Genomic DNA, 22987 nt, shown 5'->3' with positions numbered 1-22987 from the left:
AATTTATCATCTGTCGTCGTATCCCATCTTTCCTAACCTGTTTCGATGTTGCCAAGTCGAGGACTATAAGAACCGCCGGAGGGAATAGAACCAGGCCTGTCATTTCTTTTCAATCCGCTGGAGCTTCCTTTGCTGTCAATCACTTCCTGTAGCTCAGCTTGGTGACTCGGATTCCATTCAATTTACGTTCCACTCGCATGGAACGATTTGGAATTGAAATTCTTTCCCAATAGTTACAGGTCACCAAGCATACCGGTGATTGGAACTCACTACCTGCTTGATTTGGCTTTATCTTCCATTACAACATAATTATATCGTTGTCCATACTTTCTGTGGATTCTTATTCCAGTTTACTGGCATCTTGTCTTTCTCTAGGACTTCATCATCAGCTGCGAGATACACAGGACAGAGACAGGACTCAATATGCTATTCAACTTTCTTCTTTCACCATGGAGCATTCTGCTCATCATACCGCTTGCTCTGGTCTACTTTACCCTCCCATATCTCCAGAACAAGCCCCTCCGAAACATCCCCGGTCCACCTCTCGCAGGCCTTTCCAACCTCTGGCTCTTATACCAGAGCCGACAGGGACGGCGATTCATGAAGGTGGATGCCGCGCATAAGAAATATGGTCCCCTTGTTAGGATCCAACCGAATCATGTCAGCATTGCGGATCCGGCAGCCATTCAAACGGTGTACGGGCACGGCAACGGTTTTTTGAAGAGGTGGGCCGACTCGTCATTCTTAGCAAGCAGCGCTGACATGGAAACAGTGAATTCTATGATGCCTTCGTCTCCATAAAGCGAGGTCTATTCAATACCCGGGACAGGGCAGAACACACGCGGAAGAGGAAGACGGTATCGCATACCTTCAGCGCAAAGTACGGACAATGGAGACGCCTCACACGAGCTGCAGTGGAACGTGGCTGACGACTGAGCAGATCTGTGGGACAGTTCGAGCAATACATGCACCAGAACCTCGAGCTTTTTGTCCAACGACTGGATACGATGGCCAATCATGCACCGATCGGCGGCTACACGGACCTGGATGCCCTGCATTGGTTCAACTATCTGGCATTCGACATCATTGGCGATTTGGCTTTCGGAGCACCGTTTGGGATGCTGGAGAAGGGAAAGGACATTGCGGAGGTGCGGATGACGCCGGACGCGAAGCCAACCTTTGCGCCTGCTATTGAGGTGCTGAACAGGAGAGGAGAGGTGTCGGCGTAAGTGCAGTGCATATTCTTCCCCTGACCCACAGCATCTAACTCCGAGCAGTACCGTCGGCTGCCTTCCGGCAATGAAGCCATATGCGAAGTACCTCCCCGACGCGTTCTTTTCCAAGGGAATCGCAGCCGTAGAGAATTTAGCCGGCATCGCCGTTGCTCGCGTTAACGACCGTCTTGAACGTCCCGATACCGATCGAGTTGACCTGCTGGCAAGACTGATGGAGGGCCGCGACGAAAAGGGGCAACCGCTAGGCAGGCAAGAGCTTACTGCGGAGGCACTGACGCAGTTGATCGCCGGAAGCGACACCACGAGCAACACTAGCTGCGCCATCCTATATCACTGCCTGACGCACCCCGAGGTCATCGTGAAAGCACGAGAGGAACTCGACAAGGCTTGGCCGGCTGAGCAACGGGTCCCTACGTTCTCACAGGTCAAGGACCTGCCATAGTATGTTCGATCCTTTCCACACCTCTGAATGATCAGCAACTAACCCTTCCCCAGTCTTGACGCTCTCATCAAAGAGTCCCTCCGCATTCACAGCACCTCCTCCCTCGGCCTTCCTCGCGACGTCCCGCCACAAGGCATTACCGTCACCCTCTCCCCAAGCGCCTCCTCCGACCCCTCCAACCCCTCCAACCAACCCACCTCCGTGTACTTCCCCGGCGGCACCACCCTCTCCGTCCCTTCCTACACGATCCACCACTCCCAAAAAGTCTGGGGCCCCGACGCTGACGAATACCGCCCGGAGCGCTGGCTCGCCGACTCCGCCAACCCCGCACCGATCGAGGCGCAGAAGAACGCCTTCGTGCCGTTCAGCTACGGCCCGCGGTCGTGCGTCGGGCGGAACGTGGCAGAGATGGAGCTCGCGCTCATCGTGGCGACGGTGTTGCGGAGCTGGGATTGGGAGTTACGGCAGGGCGAGATGGAGACGCGGGAGGGGTTTCTGAGGAAGCCGCTGGGGCTGGAGGTGGGGATTAGGATGAGGGGGGCGGGGGGGAAATCATAAAGGACGCGCGTGTATGGACGATCTAGTTCGATATGCCTCGGAACGTTTGGAGACGGCCGAAGCTGGACCGTCCAGTCAGTCCTGTGCGGTTTATTGGCCACAAACGCAATTAGTTTATCATAAGACGACGTTTTAAGACTCAAAATGACTTGAATGGTATTCTCTATATTCGATCTGTGCCTCCTGGAAAGTCCGCTAGGGTATCAAGTTTAACAAAGGAAATCCATGGTGCGATGCGGCAGTTCGGTCTCGTCTAGCCAAGACCACGGAACGCCAGAGGAACCCTCAAGTAGAGGGATTTGACAGCAGTCACTTATGCCATCCCAGAGCGGAAATTTGTATTTACAAGATAAACGAACGGACGGGTCCCTTCTCCCCATCATTTATAAAGAAAGTAAAGCGTCATGAAATCTCATCAACGCGTCACATCAGACCGGCGTTCCGGCGCCGCTACTCGAACTTCCCGAGAAATACCCCCGATCGAGCGCTAGGATCCACTCGACCTTCTCCCGCTCTCCCCGCCCGCATGCGAACACGTACGTGTTCTGCGGCGCATATACCGCGAAGCACGCGCGCACCGTGCTGTCCATCTCCATCCCGTCCGCCAGCCCGCGCACGGGCGTCGACGTGGCCGACCCCGCGGCGGCGCGCCGGGAGAGGAGCCGGGCGACGGAAGGCTCATGGTCGATGCGGCAGGCGGTAAGGTCGATGGCGAAGAGCTCGTCGCCGTCTTGGGCGGTGTAGAGGTGAAGGTAGGGGCGGCGGAGTTCGACGTAGCGGCGGAGCCAGCGCTTTTGGTGGGATGTGGGGGAGGAGGGGGCGCTGGATGTGAGAGTGAGGAAGGCGTCGGGGGAGGGGACGAAGAGGTGGCCGGATTTGAGGCATTGTGGATTCTTCGGTATTGGACGGACGGTAGCGAGGAGAGTGGGTGATGAGGGGGAGGGAGTGGGATTGGAAGGCGATCTGCCGTTGGTGGAAGGAGATGATTTATGAGGTTTTGAAGGAGTCGTTGGTCCACTTGAGGCGAATGCTGCACCTTGGCGGGGTGGTTCGAGATTGGCAGGATTGAGGAGCGAAACAGAGAGGTCAGATCTCGCCGTCCACCAGCCGAGTATCTTCTTCAGGAGGATCTCTTGACGTGCGGTCAACTGCGGTTCATCTGGTTCGGCTCTCGCTGTCGCTCCAGTCCCATTTATAGGTGCGATCATCAGCTGCTTTGCCGAAAAAAGCCCCTTCACGGCCTCTATCTCTGCCAGTCGTGCTCTTCGTCTGCGAAGCGAGATATAATCTTGAATGAGAGAGGGCCCTCGCGGGCACCATCCGGAGAGGTACTCCTCGCCTTTCACATATTCCTCCTTGGTGTTCATCCGCCAAAGATCTCCGGCTCTTTTGGCGCTCGTTGGGCGGACGGTGATTGCGAACAAGCCTGTGGTTGAATGGACAACCCGGGTTCCACTCCATAGCTGCATCAGGAGACCACTAGGCCTGATGTAGGTCCTTGGGCGGATCTGAAGCGCAAGATTGATGGAAAACGGCATGGGTGAATAGAGTCGACGGCTGGTGACGTTCCAGAAAAAGGTTACTTGTACGCGATACCTCTCGGCCGTGGCGCGATCAAGAAGAACGGAGCCATGCATACTCGAGTCCCATTGGCCAATCACACATACATCGCAGGTGCCGTCGGCGTTCTCTTTGATCGTGGCAGGTTGGAGAATCTTGAGGGGCACTTCTCGACGAGGAGACTCGGAATCTGGATCGGATACCTTTCCAGAGGGATCAACCAGACGTACCCTGCCTATGCGCAGGGCATTGACATCTCTCCATTTCATAGTCTCTCGTGAGGTATGCGTTAGGTTCAGAACGATCCGTCTCTGTAACCCTTGGTGTAGTTGAAATGCCCCGCCCTCTTGCCCGGTGCTCTGTATCACCTCTACTGGTTTGTATGTCCCGTCCTCTGAGATCTCGTGGATCTGTGCCCGAGCAAATACATCGTGCTTTTCTTCACTGTAGAATTCGGACTCGGGTAGCCGCGAATTGTGACGCTTCGACGTCGGTCGAGGCGCACTGTCACGCATGTCGTCCCAGCTAAGCAACTTATCCATGTGTATCGGTGTAACTCGAGCGAAGATCGCGATACGGAGACACGCCGATCGAGGGCTGGACAGTGGGAGGCTCATGCTGTGCACACTTTCGAAACGGACCGGGCCTTCGTCGAAGTCTTTGATCATCTGCGTTGTTGTCGCGCCACCCTCCTCGTCGGAAATGCCCGGCACGAAGATTTGTGCATGAACTTCCGTCCCTTCGCGTTCGGGAATGCCAACCAGGTCGTGCATGACCACATTGAACTTCAGCATATTTGACGGCGCTTCGGCCGAGCTCGGTTCGAGGCTCACACGCACGATCCCGATCACGTTCGTGGTATAGGGGCTAATGACATCGAGAGAAAAGTCTTGTACTTTCGCCTCAAAAACCGCTGCCAGAGGAACATCAACGTCACCTATCCGTGAGTACGCCGGCATGCAAGCTTCCTCGAAGGGGTTCTCCTTGCGGAAATGCTCGGCATACGCTTCTTCGGACGCATATTGCCGCAATTGCCTCATAGCTCGTAGACGTTTGCGGAGTTTCGTTAGGCTCCAGATATGTATGACACAGTTCTTGAAATCGAGCACCCTAACTGCAACACAAGGCTTTGTAGCTAAGTCAAGGTCTTCATCGTCGTCCGTGGAGATCTCATTGAGCACGAGATCATAACTAGAGGCAAAGGTATGCCCAACATCCACGATACAGAACTGGAAAACGACGTTCTTATCCAAGATCTGACTCATGACTTGGGCCTCCTTCAGCGTTGCCGCATTCTGCATGACAGTCTCGGCCATCGATACATATCTTCTTTGCTGCCATCTTGCCAGGACTTTCTTCGCTGTATCAATGCTGTGCTGCATCGCATCTGAAATAGGCTCTCGATATGGGTTCGATAACGGCTCCGGCTTCTTTAGTTCCTGGATCTGCCTCTCGTATTCCTCCTTTTGGGTTTGCCACTGTTTCTCGAGGTCGGCCTTTTCTTCTCGCAACTTTTCCTGCATTTCTTCTTTGGCGTGTTGCAAACTCTCCTCCATCTTGGCTTTCTCGGCTTTGATTTCCTCAATCTCGACGTTTGCCTCTTCAGCGCTCTTGAGCTTAGCCTGGTACTCCTCTCTCTGCTTATCTAGCTGCTGCTGGAGCTCCTCTCGAACCGAGCGCAACCTTTCATCTTCTTCGTGCGCTTGGGGAGTCGATGGGATAGTAAGGACTGTGTCGAGGGAGAAATTGTCGATTGTACCCGTTGAAGCATATTTCTCTCGCACAGGGTAACTTGTGTCCGACGACAGATCATCCTCACCGTCCATTTGCGCTCTGTTCTCAGCTCCATTCTTTTTTCGGTTTGCTCGCATTCGCTGAAGGTCCTCAAAGAGGATGTCTAATTCATCATCGGCCAAATCGGAAATCTTTTGATCGCTGCCCAGAACGGCGCTGACGGCCTCCCGTCTGGCAAAGCTCCAGTCCGAATCTCGGCCTCTGCCAGGGAAAATATAAGGGCTATCCGGTCGCGGGCTTTCGGTTCCAAAATCGCTGCCATCGCCGTTGCGATTGCTAACGCTGCTGTAGCTGCGCTCATGCCCGGATCGACCGTTAGGACTAGGCGATCCCAGTTGAGAAGCTGTTATTGAGTATCTGAGAGAGCTTCCTTGTTCAGCCCGTTCAGCGCGGGCCTCTTGGGGGTGATTGAAGCGGAAGATGTGAAAATCACCGAGAATGATCCGATAGCCCGATCTCAGTCGTTTCGGAGCATCGATTCGCTGGCCATTAACCATCACGGCGGCTCCTTCCTTTGGTACGATTGTCACGGCGCCGTCAACATTATCAAACGTACAGTGCTCCGCCAATATCTGGCTTCCCGGAAGGCGGATGTCCGCTGTTGATTGCGGTATATCCACATTGCCAACAATTGTCATACCGGGTTTAAGGTTGTAAACCAGGCACTCAGCAAGAAGAGGGTCGTCGGACAAGTTGACAAGATGTGGCATCTTCTTCGGAGTACTGAGCCCAACGAATCCTTTCTCAATGCTGATCCCCAGTTCTTCAAGAGCGGCTTCTCGCTCCTTGTGAATGTGCTCAGTTTTCAGAAGTTTCTCCTCCCAGGTTTGATTGAGGTCGGTATAGAGCTTCTCGGATTGCGACAATTGCTCGGCGATCTCCGCTTTGGATACCTTCTTGACGGAGCCATCGACTTGAGTAATACTCACAAACTGCTTGTCTAGTGGCGTGTCCGGAGCATATTGCTCCTCTACTGGCACGGCTACGCCACCAACCGCGCCTCCACTGAGCTTCGAACGTAGTTGAGCAAGTTCTTCTTTCAATTCACGAATCATGCGGGCGTTCGGATCTTCGTTGACGACGGCATGATTCTTGATCCGCTTGGCCGAGTCTGCATATCGCAATGTCGACAGCGTTTCCTCGAAATTGATATCTGCAGGCGAAATGGCAGCGATCATAGCCGTCAAACTGTTACCGCCTAACGAGTCTTTGAGCAACCATGTCAAGATCGAATCTCGATACGGGACCATCGAGCCTTTTGAGGCTTTCTTTCCGCTAGATAGATCTGCTAGAGCGGCAATAACACGGCCTAATGTCGACAGCGATCGATTGATTTCCGCGCCTTCTTTCAAACGCGCACCTGTGGCGCCTGTGGAATTGGCTCTTTCGGATCCGGCCAAGTCAACCAAACTGATCTTCGCGACCTTCTCGGTGTCCATGCGCGTCTCTGCATCGTGGCGTTTTTGGGTCAGTGTAAGAGTGAATACGGCGTGGGAACGACTCGATGTCTCGTTCATGTTCGTTGCAGCGACCGTCCTGGCTTTGTTCCCCTCGTCCATCAGATTCTCGATCTCCTGAAAGCTCCGAACTGCAAGCTTCGCAAGGTCCTCGACGTATGGTCCCGTAGATGGATGTTCACGAACTCGGAGATTTCCTTTGGTGGCGGGATTGAGGAGATCTCTCACTCGTTCATTATAGATCTCCAGATATGAGACCTCGACGGTGCAGTTGAGGTGCTTGTCCTGCTGAACCCCGTCTATGCGTTCGAACATTTCGCGACAGATCTTTGGGATAACACCAGAATCCTCGCCATACCCCATCATACTATAACTCTTTCCCGAGCCAGTCTGTCCGTAAGCAAAGATACAGTTATTATATCCCTGGAAGGCATTGTCGAGCAGAGGTTTTCCAAGATCATCGAACAAATCCTCTTGGCCGGCATAATGCGGATCGTTGCGATCGAAAGACCAGTAGGACTTGTCGAACTTGAAGGTTTTTGCGCCGTCAAGGGCGGCTTTGGCAGCTTTGGACTTCGGATCGATCGATGATGGGGGCGTGAGCACCGTCTGGGTGCCTTGCATTCGAACGACATTTTTGGCCTTGCGATCAAGTTCTGTGACAGTCAGCGCAAGCCCCGTGAATGTAATGACCCCTTAAACAGGCAGTGTAACATACCTCGATTGTTGAACGGGCGCACCCGAACCACGACCTTAATGTTTCCTCCAGCGGACGCCATATCGGGTTAAGTATGTCGTATAGAGCAGTCACGGTAGTGTATCGTCGCTTCTGGATTTCAGCCCAGGCCGACGCTCCCCTTAGGCAACAGCGACGGCCCGGTTGCTATATCGTTGAGTCCCAGAGCAGGACAGGACTCCTATTGAACTTGATATTCGGCGGAGTCGCGCGGTTTAATGGTGGAAAGCGGCTCCTCATTGCCTAAACATCCTCTGGAACGAGTGAATATGCGCCGGAGAACGAGACGACGCGGTTAGAAGGGATTAAAGATGCGAAAATCGTGGACTAGGGGATGCGACGCGACAAGTTGTTCTGTCAATAATTAATCCAATCTCGGATCCTCGTCTGGGATGTAGGTACCGTGGTTGGATGACGAGGGTGCCGGCATGAATTCCTTGTTGCCTGTTGGCCTTCCGCCGCGGATGGGCGGCAGCGGGCAGCGGAGCGGGACTCGACCTGCAACATTTCGGCTTGGCATCAAAGTGTGCGACAGGACAAACTAGACAATGCTTATGTTCCCCAGCTAATTTTGTCTAATCCCATCTATAATAGTGCTATCGATCATTTAGGAAGGGACTTGAAAAGATAACCACAAGAGCTTGGAATTGAAACCTAACTGATCGTTTCCCTTGGGCTAAACAGGCACACGACACTCCAAAACAAGTCTCTTGAACAGAGCACATGCCATCCAGGATTGCCACTACCAAGGATTAATAACTGGTCATCACAATGCTATGATGAATCCTCCAGAACTTCAGACAGAGGAAATGCTGCGGCCACCTGTGAACCGCTCCATGCGGGTCCTGGATCGGTCGTTTTTCAATCGCCGTATTCCCCTCTCCGCCGCTCGAATTTTCAACAGCCAAAACATTTCCGCTGTCCGGAATACGCTGACGAAGAGTGGTGACGGACTCTTCCTACCTCGTATTACGACGATCCGAAAAGATCCGGATCCATCGTTGGCTGCATCCGGACGGAAATGCTACCTCCTCAGGCCTTCCTTAAAACACAATGACCAAGGCAGCTGGGGGCCGACGGTTTCTGAGATGGTATCGCAGCAAAATATAGGTGTAATACCATACGAGCTGGAGATCGGCTATAACGACTGGACTTACCAGGAAATTATGGAAGCCATCTTACCGGAGGAGGCTGCAGAAGGAGAGCTGCCTACTGGATTCACAAACGTCGGGCACGTTGCTCACTTGAACCTCAGAGAGCAATATTTACCACACAAGCATCTTATTGCACAGGTATTGATGGACAAGAACACCTCAGTCCGAACGGTCATCAATAAAGTCGACAACGTCGGAGAGGAGAGCGAATACCGAACGTTCCAATACGAGGTACTTGCCGGACCGGACGACCTGATGGTCGAAGTCAGCGAAGAGAACTGCCTGTTCCGATTCGACTACGCCAAAGTCTACTGGAACAGCAGACTGAACACCGAGCATCACCGAATGGTCAACAACTTCAAACCCGGCGAGGCAGTCTGCGATGTTATGGCTGGAGTCGGTCCATTTGCGGTCCCGGCGGGAAAGAAAGGTATCTTCGTCTGGGCCAACGATTTGAACCCTGACAGCTACAAGTGGCTCGACGATGCGATTACGAGAAACAAGGTGGCAAATTACGTGCGACCATTCAATGAAGACGGAGGAAAGTTCATCAAACGAGCAGCCGTAGAACTATTGTCTACCGATCACGGGGTCAAGAAGGTCGTCAAGGGGCCTTCGAAAAGGAAGACCTTAAACGCCGATGGACCTAAAGGAGCGGATGTCGGCGAACAATCGGTGGTCATTAAGCAACCCAAGTTCTTCTCCCACTTCGTCATGAACCTTCCGGCGTCAGCCATTACATTCCTGCCTTCTTTCATCGGCATTTACGCGGGACCTGAATTTGCCGGACAGGAGATTCCCATGCCCATGGTGCATGTGTATACTTTTGGGCTCAAGGGAGATGACAATACACCGGAATTTGAAAGAATTTGCCGTGACGCGAGCGAGTTGATCGGCGCTCCAGTGACTCTCGACGACCCAGAGACAGAGGTCTTTGATGTCAGAGATGTGGCGCCGAAGAAGAGGATGTTTTGTTGCAGTTTTCGATTACCAAGAGAGGCGGCATTTCGAAAGCCGTGATAAAAGCGCTAATATCCAATGTACTTTTCAAAACGTGGGTTCGTGGTGTATCGCTTAAAATCAATGAACCGACCGTCAATTCCACTCATTGCATTAAATCAATAGGAGCACATTTGTTTTTCGAGGGTATGATGTCCTCGTTCTCCGTCAATAGCCTCGCCGACGTTTGTTTTGATAGTCCTCCCTAACTCCACAATCCCATTCAGGGTTGGTGTCAACCCCTGAAAGTCCAAAGGCGTCACCAGGGTCCGGGATTCCCGCAACTTCCAAGCGTTGTCGCCAACAACTCCACGCCCCTGTTCGGACTCTCAAACAACAAACACCCCTCCAGCGTCAAATCAACAAAATATTTTCCAGGTTGCTCAATCTCGAGTCTTGGTTTCAAACAACGAGCCGGCGATCGCGACAGCCTGAGTGCCCCCCCCTTCACAATAATCCGCGGGTGCGGCTACGCGCAGCCGAGACCCTTTGCGAGTCATTGTTGATTGCTGCCCGCCTGTTAATCGCTTTTTCTGGGAGGATCCTGTCCTTGTGCCACCCGGGCACCGCCAATATTTATTAATATCCCTCCTTCTGGAGGAGATCGATCATGACATATCAAACGCCTCGGCGCCTCAACGGGGTGCGTCCATCTGTCGGGTCGCACCATCTGAACAACATAAACACAACATCGAGCCCTAACTTGAATCTCGCCGCAAGCACCACGATGGCTCGGAAAGCGTCCCTCAATGCCCTCGTGGGTCATCCGACTACCCCTGGCTCGAATGGCGATATCGATGTGGGAGACACGGTGGATGTCCCTGGTGGAATGCATGGGACGGTCAGGTTCATCGGTTCCGTCAAGGGGAAGCAGGGCACTTTCGCAGGTGTGGAATTGAGCAAAGAATACGCTTCAAGAGGAAAGAATGATGGTGATGTAGAAGGGTACGTGGACAACTCTAAGAATTCCATGGAGTGACAGGATCAAAACTCATCGTCTTGACTTCAACAGGATCCGCTACTTTCAAACCTCCGTCTCAAACGCCGGGATATTTCTCCCCGTCCACCGCGCGACGAAGCGCACTTCGCTTCCATCCGATGCCTTTCCACCAACTCCGACCACTCCCTCCTTCGGTAGCTTCAACCTTGGAAGCAACGGCACCGCGAACAATACACACAGCCGTTCGCCACCAACGCCGTCCGTCCCGAAGTTCTCCCAGTCCGTCGGACCCGGCGTACGAGCTCCCTCACCGCAATTCAAGCCTAAGAACCGTCCGTCGCTTCCTCGCCCCGAGTCTCCTTTGCGCAAGACGCCTGCGCTGCACCCCCCTTCTAGCCGCGCGCCGTCTCTCGGAGGATCCAATCTTTCCCGGTCGCAAATCGGACAACCTCGACCGACGGCATCGCCGGGGTCGCGGGCGGTGACTCCGAAAGCGAGGACACCGGGCCCGCCGAGGCCGTACTCGCGCAATAACTCGCGATTGGGCCAATACGGTGCCATCGACGAAGATGCGGAGACGACGCCCACTGCTGTTAAGGCTGCTCGCGCTAATACTGAGGAAGTGGGACGTCTAAAGAAGAAGCTTGAAGAGCGAGATTTCCAATTGAAAGAGCAGGCGGCGAGTTTAGCGGATATGGAGGCGACTATGATCGAGCTACAGACCTTGATACCAGAAGCTGGCGGGACAACAGACCTCCCGCACGGGGAGGGTACCGACGTCGCGCAGCTCCGAGTTATGCTGAGGGAGAAGAATGAGAAGATCAGCATGCTCACTGCCGAATTTGACGCCCATCGCGCCGACTTCCGATCCACCATCGACACCCTGGAAATGGCTAGTACCGAGACCGAGCGCGTTTACGAGAAGAAGGTGGAGGAACTCGCGCATGAGCTTCATGCTATTCAAATGCAGAAGGCAAGCAATCCAACTCCGCCGGGAGACGAAGACCTGGCGACCGTCGCGATGCAGTTAAAGCAGCTGGAAGAGCTCGTTGCCGAACTGGAGGAAGGGCTAGAGGATGCGCGACGGGGAGAAGCTGAAGCGAGAGGCGAGGTGGAGTTCTTGAGAGGTGAAGTCGAGCGTGGACGAAGCGAGTTGAAGCGAGAACGGGAGAAAGCCGCGAAAGCTCTGAAAGCTGCCAGTGGTGGTGCGGTCGACGGCAGAGGGAACAGAGACAGCAGGGAAATCGAACAACGAGACGACGAGATCCGCGGTCTGAAAGCAATCATCCACTCTCTGAGCAGCGGTGGCGATTTTGCGACGTCTCCTCAAGCAGACAAGCACAGTCGCGCAAACGGAGTGAGCGGCATTGACCCGGGCGAATTCGAGCAGATGAAAAAAACCGTCGAACACCTCGAGCGCGAGAGAGGCGAGCTCCAAGGCCTCGTGGAGCGCAAGGCCACCCGCGAAGAAGAGCTGGAACGGGAGCTGGAGCGCCACCGGAAATACGGTTCCGGTAGCGTGGGCAGCACCGGAGCGGGTAGCAGTACGCCTCGCAACAGCAATGCGTTTGCGTCTCGCGATTCCATCACCAGCGCCAACACCGTCGTGCATGATACCTCCGCCAGCAAAGACCGCGACTCCCGCGGTACCACCTCCTGGCGCGGCCGCTCCGCCAGCCTGACCTTCCGCGACCGCGCGAACTCGAACCCCAACACCCCGCGCGGCCAAGAACCCGCTAGCAAACCCCTCGAGCCGATGCCTGAATCCGACGCCGCCAGCATCGACCAGTCGGAGAACACCAGCGCCGCCGGCGACGCGGGCACGTGGTGCGAGATCTGCGAGTCGGCCGGGCACGACATCCTCAACTGCTCCGCCGCATTGGGGACCACGGGGTCGGCCAGCGCCGGCGCGAGCCAAACGCCGGTGGCCAACACCCGCCCTAGGGATGCGAGCCCAGTGGATATGACGCCTGCGCCGTTGCAGAGCTGGAAGACGGCGTCCGCTCTCCGGTCGTCTGGTAGCGCGCCGAGAGCCGCTGCACCGGCGCCAGAGATGGAGAAGTCGGAGAGAGAGGTCTCGATGCCGAACCCGTACGACAGCAGCCTTGTGAAGGGCAAGAACGCCGACGCGGCGGATCCGATGAAGTGGTGCGCGCTGTGTGAGCGAGATGGGCACGACGTGACGGATTGTCCGTTTGAAGACGTCCTTTAAAGTTAGTGGAGGATTCCCATCGCCTCTCCCCCGAAGTGTCAGATTTCGTTCGGTTCATGCATAGGTGGTGTTCTGACTTGGAGGAGATCGGTGCTGTCGAGCCAGCATGGTCAGGAACCCCTTTACGATACCTTATATACCCCCTTTGCACCTCAGCGCCGTTTAAATGATACGAGTAAATAATCTACTGTAATATTCGATTCTGAAAATGGATTCTCCCGGGTTCTCTGCAGCCGTGTTATAAATTGGATGGTTCGGCTGGGATAGTCAAATGCCCGCGTGTTACGAGTATAAGTAGTCTAAAGAGAACAATCTAATAATTAAGCTTAAGATCATACTCTGGATGGGCTCTTTAGTCTTCATTAATCGATAAATATATCTGATCAATAACGGTACGGTTGATAATACAGGTGTTTTGTTGCAGTTATGCAAGCGATTGCAGGATGAGCATCTCAAGGTTAGCCAACCAATCAGACGACGGCCAGCGATACCTCTGCGTACGACATCTTTGAGCTTCACTCAACAGCCATCGACACTGACACTGTGAATCCATATCAAACTTTAAGGATCTGCCGCATACACGGCTCTACCATCTTCATTGGTCCTCTAACGCATAAAGTTATACCAAGGTGTCATTCATTACACCACAGCGACCTCCACAACCCCCACAGAAAGCTTCCTCCTTCACCAGACCGCCGCCATGATCGACGAACGCGAACTTCAGATCCACCCGATCGTGCAAGATAGCATGCAGCACAACACCAAAGTAAGCCAAGAGCCATCAGCGCTACCCTCCTAACCCTCACGGAATATCCGCTCAACTAGCCCCAGACAATCGACAACATCCGCGCGCTGACATCCTCCCTCTTCGGCGTCGGCGCCGGCGCATTAGGCCTCTCTTCATACGCCGGCTTCCTTTTCTACCTCGTCGGGTCGTTGATCGTCTCGACGCTCATATTTGTGTTGCGTGCGGAGGGTCCAAAAGGCGGCGCAGACAAGTACTTCTATAACATTTGGACGGGATTGTGGTTGGGTGACTTGATGGGGGGTTTGATGGGATTTGTATTAACATGGACGCTCGTGTACGGGCTAGTGGTTGCTTGAGCGGGGTTTTACTGTACATTTTCAGGGCATTGCTTGGAGTCCGGGCGTTTTTGAAGGGACCGCTGCGGTTCATGAAGGTGAGCCCGCGCCATATGGAAGAGATGATATCTAGGGTGCGACGGATCTCCACCTTCAATGTGTCTCGTTCGAACGGTTGCTTCCTGCAATTGGCTTCAAATCCCGCCCACATGACACTCCTTAGACCTACGCGGTATCACGCTCCTCAACGACTAAGCTCCGATGTGACGTTCCTTCATCCGCCACTTCTCCAGAGAGTCAACCGCCGCATATCACTCAAAGATCTCGATTTATATGGCAGCCAATCTCCTGCCAGTTCCACCTAACCGAGGAGGGTACGAATGATTGGGGGCCTGGCGCTGGGTTTCCACACTCAAATGACCGTGCAAAAGAAATGGTGACAAGTGCGGTTGTCAATCGCTTGGTATGAGGGAATAACACGAATCTACAAGAGGAATGGAGACCTACACTATGTCGAAGGGACTCAAGCTGCTTATGTACTTCGAATCCAACATTGTATGTACCGTAATTTTAGAATGTATATGCGTTAAAGCTTCGTAAAGTTTCCATGCCGTCCTGCCCCCGCACTAAATCGTGCTGCCCCCTTTATACTTTCTGCCTCAATCGCATCGATGCCCTTCTCGTATTCCTCCCTCAACCCGTCCTCGAACGAGGTCGCGTTGTAGGCGCTGTAATAGCAAGAATTCCGGTCAAGATTCATACACATCTCTGGGAAAGCCAGTAGCTGCTTGGCAATGGCTGTGGCCTCTTCAAGAGCCTTCCCTTTCGGAACGACGCGGTTCGCCAGTCCCATACTCAACGCCTCTTGAGCACCAACAGGACGTCCCGTCAGAATCATGTCAAGCGCTCTGCCTAGCCCGATGACCGCTTGAAGCCGGACAGTTCCCCCATCGATCAGCGGAACGCCCCACCGCCTGCAGAAGACCCCCAACACCGCGTCTTCCTCGACCACGCGCATGTCGGCAATCAGGCTCAATTCCAAGCCACCAGCGACCGCGTATCCCGCGACAGCGCTGATGACGGGTTTCTTGACCTGTAACCTCGACGGGCCCATTGGCCCTCGATTGCGTCCTTCCACAGGTTGCAGATGCGACGATCCATTCGGGGAGCTCTTCGATGCCGCAACCTCTTTGAGATCGGCGCCGGCGCAAAAGGCGCCTTCGCTGCCGGTGAGGATGCACACTTTTTGGGAGGCGTCGTCTTCGAAGGCGATGAAGGCGTCGTAGAGCTTTTGGCCTGCGGAGGGGTTGACTGCATTCCGGTTATGGGGCCTGTTGATTGTGATAGTCGTGATGCCGTCAGTGGTTGATGTGACCAGTACTGAATCTGGTTCGGAATCCATCTTGGTTTGATATAGGACTGTTCGTTTGGTTCCTGAGGCGGGATGCTAAGCGAATTCCTAAGACCAACCTAGTTTGAGAAAAATGCTAGATTAAAAATAGACGATAAATACTAAAGAAGTAGAAAACAATGGCTCCGAACAAATGAGGGACGTCTTTGGTTCCGCCTCGGTCACTCACCCGACACCCGGTGATGCTGATGCCAGGAGTGGAGGAGTATCCGTAGCCCGAGTATGCCATGATTGGACAGTAGCTTAGCCACCGACCCCTGCCCCTTGAGTTCGAGCTACGGAACCATTCCGCATTTATATTCAGGCTTCGACTCTCAGGGGAACTCGCCTATACCAATGTTGAATCAATGTGTATCATGGGTCTCTGTAGTTGCTGTCTTGCTGAGATTAGAATTTCGATTGCTGTGGAATTTGAATTGACCTTTCTCGGCCCTCCAGAATCCCTGCCGTCTTTCTCCACTTTGTCCATCCTCTGTCCCGAATTGAGAGGTTGCGAGAAATCAGCCTTTCTCTTTCTACGACCTTTATGCAGATAGATCCAATGGTTGCTCCAAATTGAACCAGCTTGTTGCCTTGTTTAACACGGGCACTACACAGTAAATAGAATGTAGATTGTAATGCTTGAACGAAACTTGTTCGAAGCATTCAGGGGAACGGGGACGGAAGGCGAGGGTAGAGAACACAGCAGCACTAGCCATGAATATTCCTCGATAGTTGAACAGTGTCGGGACTTGTATGTATTGATGGCCAAGGTTTGGAATCATGGAGCGGAGGGTTGGAGGATGGCCTTGTTTCGTCACTGTTATGACTGAAGTCGCCCTTGGAAGACCTGAGGAGTAGAACCGAGTTGTATGCAAACAAAATATAGGGGGCGAACTGTGGTACATTAGGAGAGTGAACTAATCCAGAGAATCTGCATCATAAGTTCTTCAAGGCGGAGAAGTCCTTTTGGACCAAGGGAGGCTGTTCGCATAGGCCAGGACTGGCAGGTGAACTCCAGGTGAATATGTAGTGTGGTATATATTTAATAACTTCAAATTTCCATGTAACTATAGGCATTCGCATTGTGTAAACAGGACCCAGTCGACCTCTTGTAGCAAACTAGCATAGGGTCGACCTATGACCGGGCGGAGGCACCGATGATCGTTTTCCTGCAGTCATTTTTTTTTTTTGTTTTTTTTTGTTTATTTTTGATTTACGTTTTTCAAATTCCTTTTCCTAATAGTTAGTTAGAGTAAGTTAACTAACTCATACTAATATCTTGGTTCTCACATGGGCCTAATAGTATATCAAATAGGTAGTTAGAAGATTATTGATAGTGGTTTACATATTACAAGCAGAGAGCCCAGGAACTGACTCAAAGGATATATTCATAGAAAGCAAATTAGAGGAAAAACATCATAGGCCTCCCCGTCTGCATAATATGCCATAGAGGATTATTCTGAAGATTCCTAGACATCGGGACTTAGCTGTACATATTTCTCCTACGAACACAGATCTTGCCACACTTCACAAGAAAGGTAGGGTGCATACAAGTGGACTATCACAGCTCCGGGCACGCTCCTGACCACATATTAGAGAAACCAAATTCTTCTGCAGAGCATATTGAATGATATACCTGCTTAAGCATGTGAAAGGAGCCTCACCAAGGTACCTCAACCGGGAGTTGAGTTATCATAGTATTCGCTCCACAGTCGCTCGGGCAACAGGAATGATTAGAATATGGGATCAAGGTTATCGGGTTAATACTTATCACATGGGACACTCGCGATGATGAAAGGTCGTTGCCTCTCACGAGCGAATTAGTGGAAAAAAGTACCACCAGCACATGATTCCTTCGTCTGAGCATATGGAGATGCTACGAGTTGGGTAAGGTTCCGGAGGCATTGATTATCCACTGATTTGCCTATATCACTCTTCTCTATCAGGAGTGAATGCCTCATGGTTTGTCTCCCTGTATCGTTGATTTGAAGTCTCTCTGAGTCGACATTGACAAGCACTTTGGGAATACATCGCGCCTACAGCAAATCGTACCTACACAGGCTCGACACCGTAGCGAATTCGACTGGCTGTGGTATCTTACTCTATTACCTACAACACTTCCTTCAACTCCTTGGTACTGGGTACTGATGGGCGGATGTCTACTGATGGGAAGATGCCGCCACCGCAGTACAACGGTGGAACGCATGATACGTGCAGCATTTTCAGGGCCGCAAAGGTGGTGGAGGATGACTTGTCACTCACCGACAAGGGCTATGGATCAAAAAATGCCTTCGCTGTCTTTGATAGAGTCATCCCAACCCTTCGACACCTTTTCCCGCACTCAGACAGTATTATGGAAAGCGATTTCGTATCATATGTTCGGCACCGACGAGAATTCGCCAAATTCATAACGGAGCAGGCATGGGGAGCAGCGCAAAATGAATCGGACCTGCGATTTTCCACCCAGGGGCCGAGGCCTTCGGATGAGCCACTGGCACCTCGACTGCACATCGCATTTCACGGACGACAATTTCGAACCAACAGGAGTGCTGTCCTCGCACAGGAAACGATCTGGTGTGAGAACTGGGGGGAAGTCGATTATATTCCCGACACGGTTCGGGAATTCCTTGAGCGATGCGGCGTTGATACCACTACCATGCGGCCCAAGAAAGAGGCAGAAATTCGCAACAGTCAAAGACTTCCGGATCCGGTCTATGACGATAGCGACTATTATTGGGCCAGACATCGCCCGTCAGCGAATGCGGAGTATGGGGAGGGTGGACGACCTCGGCGGGATCACTGGCCGTATACCAAATATACAGTCATCCGTGACTCTGAGCAGATGAGGAAATCCGAGGAGTTGTTTGCGGCAAGAAAGCGTAAGGTCTTTCTTAGGTACGAACCAAAGCATTCCCGGAATTCAAATGCTCCAAATTTCATACCAGAGGACCACAGGAACAATGGGCCACTGAAGACTCAGTCAGAAGATCGCACTTCTGCGATCATGACTGATGGATCTTTGGCGCGAGAGGAGGGAGTTCTGGAACAAAATGCCGCCCAGGTGGATACCGCTATCTCTGAGGGAGAAACAAGGGTAGATTCCACATCAAACATCGAATCCTCAAAGGAGCTGATTCTCGAGTCCCGTAACCTGATTGCCCCGTGGCCACATCCAGACACAACTTATGACACTCCAGCCAAATATATCCGAGGAGTGAAAGTAGCGCCCTGGCCAGATCGCGAGGAATTCGTGTTCTATGGGGATGACAACATATTCCTCAAAATCCGTCGAGCATTTCCGCTTCCCAGAATCCTATCTCGAAGAATGAGGAGATTCGGGTGTTCATGGGATGTGCGGGATCGCCTCCCACTTCTTGAGTTCGACGACATGGAGAGGACACCAGAGGACGAATTCCGGGACCCGAAACTCTCGGCTGAGGAGTTGAGGGATGAGGAAAGTGAGGCCGTACTTCGCTTCATTGGGCTTTGAATGGCAATGGCAGCTTTCAAATCGGCATGGCCTAAATAGGAGATTCTTATATCATCCGTCCATTCCCTTCGAAGACGGTCAAGGTTTAGGAAGGAATTTCGGGTCAAGACGGCCGTTTTCAGTGGCACCGAACTTTAGAGTTTCATTCAGCGTTTGTATATGTTTGGAGGAAGCCAGTTTGAGCTGGAGTCGTCGAGGTTTTTATGATTTCATTGAGTCAGGAGGAGCCTGTTTGGATAGGAGAATTCCTCACCATATAATACAACGATTCCTTTCCTAATAAACACCAATCATGATAGATATGTGCCCAATTCATGAATGCGCCGGTATGACTTGCATGATGGACCATGGCCAGATGTATTCCGTCAAGTGGTTGAAATAAAGTGCCGACACCCCTGCGACGAACATTCCGGCGGCCTTCGTTGTCCTTCATCTACCAGTACATGTACGGGTATTAATGAGTAACCAGGGATTCCAACCGATACTGGGAATAGAAATCAAACCAGGAAACAATTGAAAGGCCACCAGACCACCGTCGGACCAATACTGTATTCCTCCTAGCTTCCCTAGCACAAATAGCGCGAATGATATACGGATCCTACACTGCCGGGCAAAAAGAATATCGACTCAGAACTCTCGAAAGAGAGCATATATTACACGATCTATACTTTAGGATCGATATGTAGCACTTCGAATATAAACCAAAGCATTTAATCCATCGTCTAGAAGCCCGCAGCAAGCATCAGTCCATACCCAACCGTAATTACAACCATGTAAGTAAGCACGGAAGCTGGTACACCGCGGGTAATGAAGTGTTTGACCCGTAGATATCTCTGTCCAGTTTGTGGGTCTTCCATCATGATAGCAGCTGCAAGGATCCATTAGTATTAGAGATCGAGAATATAAAACTAGGAGGACTTACTCATATTAGGGAAACCGCTCGTTGGCAATCCCATCGCAGCAGAGCACATGAGGACACTGCCCATTACCAGCAGGTTCGGATGCGGTTGCTCCATCCCGATGCCAATTTGCTGTACAAGAGGTAGAATGATGAGGGCCGCAACCGTGTGGCTGATGAACGTCGCGACAATGAGAATCAAGGTGCAGAACACGACCAGCACGGCGTAGAGCGGCAGGTGTTCAACTTTGGTGGTGATCGCCCCGGCAATGGTATGGAGCAGTCCAGACGAGTTAACCGCATTGCCGAGTGCGAGTCCACCTGCGGCAAGGATAATGATCGTCCACAGGAAATTGTTGAAATCTTCCTTGGTCAGGATACCGGTGCCGAAGAAGAGAACGATGGGAATAAGCGCAATCACGCCCATATCGCCAAATATCGGCTCCAGTTGATGGCTTAGAACCCACAGGATAATGGTGGCGACGGTGACGATGCTGATGAACCATTGGATGCCAGAGAATTTTTCTTTGATGGCACGAATTGGCACGATGGTGGTATTTCGGCCGGGTCGGAAGGTGACGAGAAGCAGAATCCAGATCAATAGGATGGAGATAACAGAGATCGGTATCGCAATGAAGAACCAGATACCCCAGCCAGGCTGAGGCGTCATGTTCTGTAGTGCGATCAGATTCTGGGGCGAGGCGATCGGAGATGCCATGCCACCGATGTTCGAGGCTAGAGCAATGCCAAGGAGCAATGCCTTGGACATGTTCGAGTCGGATGGAAGATTGCGAAGAATAGGCTAGATCTCAGTTAGAGCTGCTAATCACTGGATGTTGACTGATCGTACCTGTATGATCGAATAGCAAAGTACGGGAGCGGCGACATTACTGATCCACATGCTGGCGAACGTCGCGACGCACATGCTTGTCAGGAGAACGATCTTTGGACTTGTTCCAGCTTTGCTCAACGCAACCGTCGCCATCTTTTTGGCAATATTGTACTTGGATAAGGCGGCAGCGATCGTAAAACCGCCCAGCAGAAGCATGATCACCGGAGTCCACATTGCAGCGAAAACATGCTTCGCTGCCTCTTTGGATCCGAGACGGTTATGGGGCTTCTCATCGGCTCGGACAACCTGAAGAACAACCACAAGGAGCGGAACAAGTAAGGAGGTCACGAAGAGCGGGATGGCCTAGACGACGGTTCAGCATGAAGTCGCTGGCTTGTTTGCTCGGGACTCACCTCCGTAGCCCATAACAGGCTGACGATAACCACCAAAGCAAGACAATTCTGCTGTTCCGGCATTCTCATAATCGGGATGAACAGCAAGGCGAGGAAGATCGCCCAAATTCCAATCAAGACATAGATGGTTTTGCTGAGCAGCCAGATCGGGACGTTATACTCGCCCAACGGCGTCTGAATTACCTTCGTCGTCGGCTCCACCTCGTCCCCTTGGAGTCTCGCTTTCGCGGGATCAGTTTCTTGCCCTAGCATCGTGTTTCTGATCCCCATATTCGCCGCTTGGGCTCGTCGTTCGATGCCGATCATCTCGCGCCACACGGTATTACGCTCCCAGACAACATGCTCTCGTAGATGCAGCCGAAGTTCACGTTTCGCGAGACTTTCGTCCTGCGACGGCAGCATGTGGGCATATGCCTTCTCCACCTCTTCGATATTCCCGTTTAGCTGGTCCATGGTGGCTTTCACAAACGGCTGGGCCGGCTCCACACATCGATCGATGTACGAGCGCTTGAGATTGCGGCTGAGGATCTTGTCGTATTTCTTCAGCACCTTGGTGAATCCGGTCCGGTTGAGCTGGATATACGATCGAAGCTCGCAGAGCGACACGTAGATGCCGACGATGCGCTTCTTGAGCGTCATGCCGGATTCGTAGATGGATGAGAACATCATATCGTTGTAGTCGTGAGCGCCCCCGCTCGTCCTCCGTCGCGATAGGTCCCGAGACTCCCGATCCCCATGCTGCGAATCTCCAACCCAGGAACTTTCAGCTGTCCTCTGCCGCTTCAGAGCAGATCTCTCATCAACGTCATCATCGCTGTCATCCTCCTCTTCCTCAATTAGACCGCCTGTTGAGGTTCGACTCGTGGTTGTACTCGCGCGTCGTCTCCCCGAGCCGAATGGCATGGTTCGGAATATACTTGAAGACCGTGGCCGCGCCTGTGTCATGCGACTCGAATTGACCGCATCATGCTCCAAATCGCTCGCTTCGTCTTCAAATGACTCTTCATCCTTGAGAATCTGTTCTAGCTCGCCATATAATTCGAGCTCCTTGAATCGGTAGAAGGAGCAGATCTTGTCGAGTTCTTGGTCGAGAGCGTTGGTGAAGACCTGGTCCGGGTCGTCGGACGTCCCGTCCAAGAGCGGAGATGATTCGGCATCCTGAGCCTGCCCGGTCCGTCCTCGCTGATGTGACTGTTTCTCAAGCTGGTAGATTCTGCAATGTCGCGGGAGTGATTAGCCCGTGCAGTGGTGACACCTGGATCCCAAGAGACACTCACAGCTTCTTCAGGTTGCTATACGCAATGTATTGGCTACTCCAATCCGGGACCGCATTGAACTGCAAACTATGGGAGAACTTCATCTCGCTTTCCTCCCAGAGACGCTGGAGCTTCTCTCGCCTCTTTTGTTCGTATTGAGCTTGTTTTGCGTCGGAGACGCCGTGGCTCTGGTTGTGCTGGACTCTTCGCTCGGTAGCGGAACCGTCGGCTTGGAGGAGTTCAAGTTCGAACCCGCCAGAGTCCCTCCGCAAACCGGAGCTACTAGTTGAGGGTTCCACGGTTAATGGACTTCAGGAAAGCGGTTTAGAAAGCTGGTTTGCATCACCCCAGAGGCTTTTGTACAATGGTTCTCGACCGGGGGAAGTTTGGTACTGGCTGAAGACTGCGGGTGATATGACACAACGGAGGCTTTCGTCTTAGTCTTTTGTAGTAGAGTTTAGTCGTTTGCTTGTGCATGTAGTGTATATTCAGGCAGATACTGAGTTTTGCTTGCTGTACAACAGTTGATGGTATT

General features: G+C 52.5%; 8 protein-coding genes across 8 annotated transcripts; 5 read left to right on the top strand and 3 right to left on the bottom strand.

The window, feature by feature from the left end:
- Positions 1–423: 423 nt before the first annotated feature.
- Positions 424–2235, top strand: P152DRAFT_452726 (benzoate para-hydroxylase; the record flags this gene model as incomplete). The annotated part of the gene is made up of 5 exons (XM_033678311.1): positions 424–725; positions 773–880; positions 941–1225; positions 1278–1676; positions 1731–2235. The coding sequence occupies 5 exons, from the start codon at positions 424–426 to the stop codon at positions 2233–2235; spliced, it is 1599 nt and encodes a 532-aa protein (XP_033530269.1).
- Positions 2236–2379: 144 nt separating this feature from the next.
- On the bottom strand, positions 2380–8150 carry P152DRAFT_485323 (kinesin-domain-containing protein). The gene is made up of 2 exons (XM_033682042.1): positions 7765–8150; positions 2380–7702 (listed from the first exon to the last, which is right to left on the bottom strand). Exons 1-2 carry the CDS (start codon positions 7823–7825, stop codon positions 2664–2666), a joined length of 5100 nt encoding a protein of 1699 aa, XP_033530268.1. The 5' UTR covers positions 7826–8150; the 3' UTR covers positions 2380–2663.
- Positions 8151–8354: 204 nt separating this feature from the next.
- Positions 8355–10064, top strand: P152DRAFT_462361 (uncharacterized protein). The gene has a single exon (XM_033680324.1). The coding sequence runs from the start codon at positions 8559–8561 to the stop codon at positions 9954–9956; it is 1398 nt and encodes a 465-aa protein (XP_033530267.1). The 5' UTR covers positions 8355–8558; the 3' UTR covers positions 9957–10064.
- A 206-nt stretch (positions 10065–10270) lies between these two features.
- P152DRAFT_485321 (uncharacterized protein) lies at positions 10271–13397 on the top strand. The gene is made up of 2 exons (XM_033682041.1): positions 10271–10880; positions 10948–13397. The coding sequence occupies exons 1-2, from the start codon at positions 10546–10548 to the stop codon at positions 13085–13087; spliced, it is 2475 nt and encodes an 824-aa protein (XP_033530266.1). The 5' UTR covers positions 10271–10545; the 3' UTR covers positions 13088–13397.
- A 384-nt stretch (positions 13398–13781) lies between these two features.
- Positions 13782–14191, top strand: P152DRAFT_405038 (uncharacterized protein; the record flags this gene model as incomplete). The annotated part of the gene is made up of 2 exons (XM_033676795.1): positions 13782–13853; positions 13919–14191. Coding segments are annotated over 2 exons (345 nt in total), but the record flags the coding sequence as incomplete, so codon positions are not given.
- A 512-nt stretch (positions 14192–14703) lies between these two features.
- On the bottom strand, positions 14704–15753 carry P152DRAFT_462356 (carnitinyl-CoA dehydratase). The gene has a single exon (XM_033680323.1). It carries the CDS (start codon positions 15570–15572, stop codon positions 14757–14759), a length of 816 nt encoding a protein of 271 aa, XP_033530264.1. The 5' UTR covers positions 15573–15753; the 3' UTR covers positions 14704–14756.
- Positions 15754–17736: 1983 nt separating this feature from the next.
- Positions 17737–19053, top strand: P152DRAFT_497435 (uncharacterized protein; the record flags this gene model as incomplete). The annotated part of the gene is made up of 1 exon (XM_033682268.1): positions 17737–19053. The coding sequence occupies one exon, from the start codon at positions 17737–17739 to the stop codon at positions 19051–19053; it is 1317 nt and encodes a 438-aa protein (XP_033530263.1).
- A 577-nt stretch (positions 19054–19630) lies between these two features.
- Positions 19631–22675, bottom strand: P152DRAFT_215209 (plasma membrane phosphate transporter-like protein Pho87). Its single transcript, XM_033674445.1, has 5 exons — positions 22474–22675; positions 21197–22409; positions 20802–21146; positions 19976–20753; positions 19631–19921 (listed from the first exon to the last, which is right to left on the bottom strand). The coding sequence occupies exons 1-5, from the start codon at positions 22554–22556 to the stop codon at positions 19776–19778; spliced, it is 2565 nt and encodes an 854-aa protein (XP_033530262.1). The 5' UTR covers positions 22557–22675; the 3' UTR covers positions 19631–19775.
- Positions 22676–22987: the final 312 nt, after the last annotated feature.

Source organism: Eremomyces bilateralis, assembly GCF_010015585.1.
Source record: "Eremomyces bilateralis CBS 781.70 unplaced genomic scaffold P152scaffold_33, whole genome shotgun sequence".
NCBI classification, from domain to species: Eukaryota; Fungi; Ascomycota; class Dothideomycetes; order Eremomycetales; family Eremomycetaceae; genus Eremomyces; species Eremomyces bilateralis.
The sequence above is the reverse complement of the archived record's forward strand: the minus strand, read 5'-3'. Positions and strand labels throughout refer to the sequence as shown.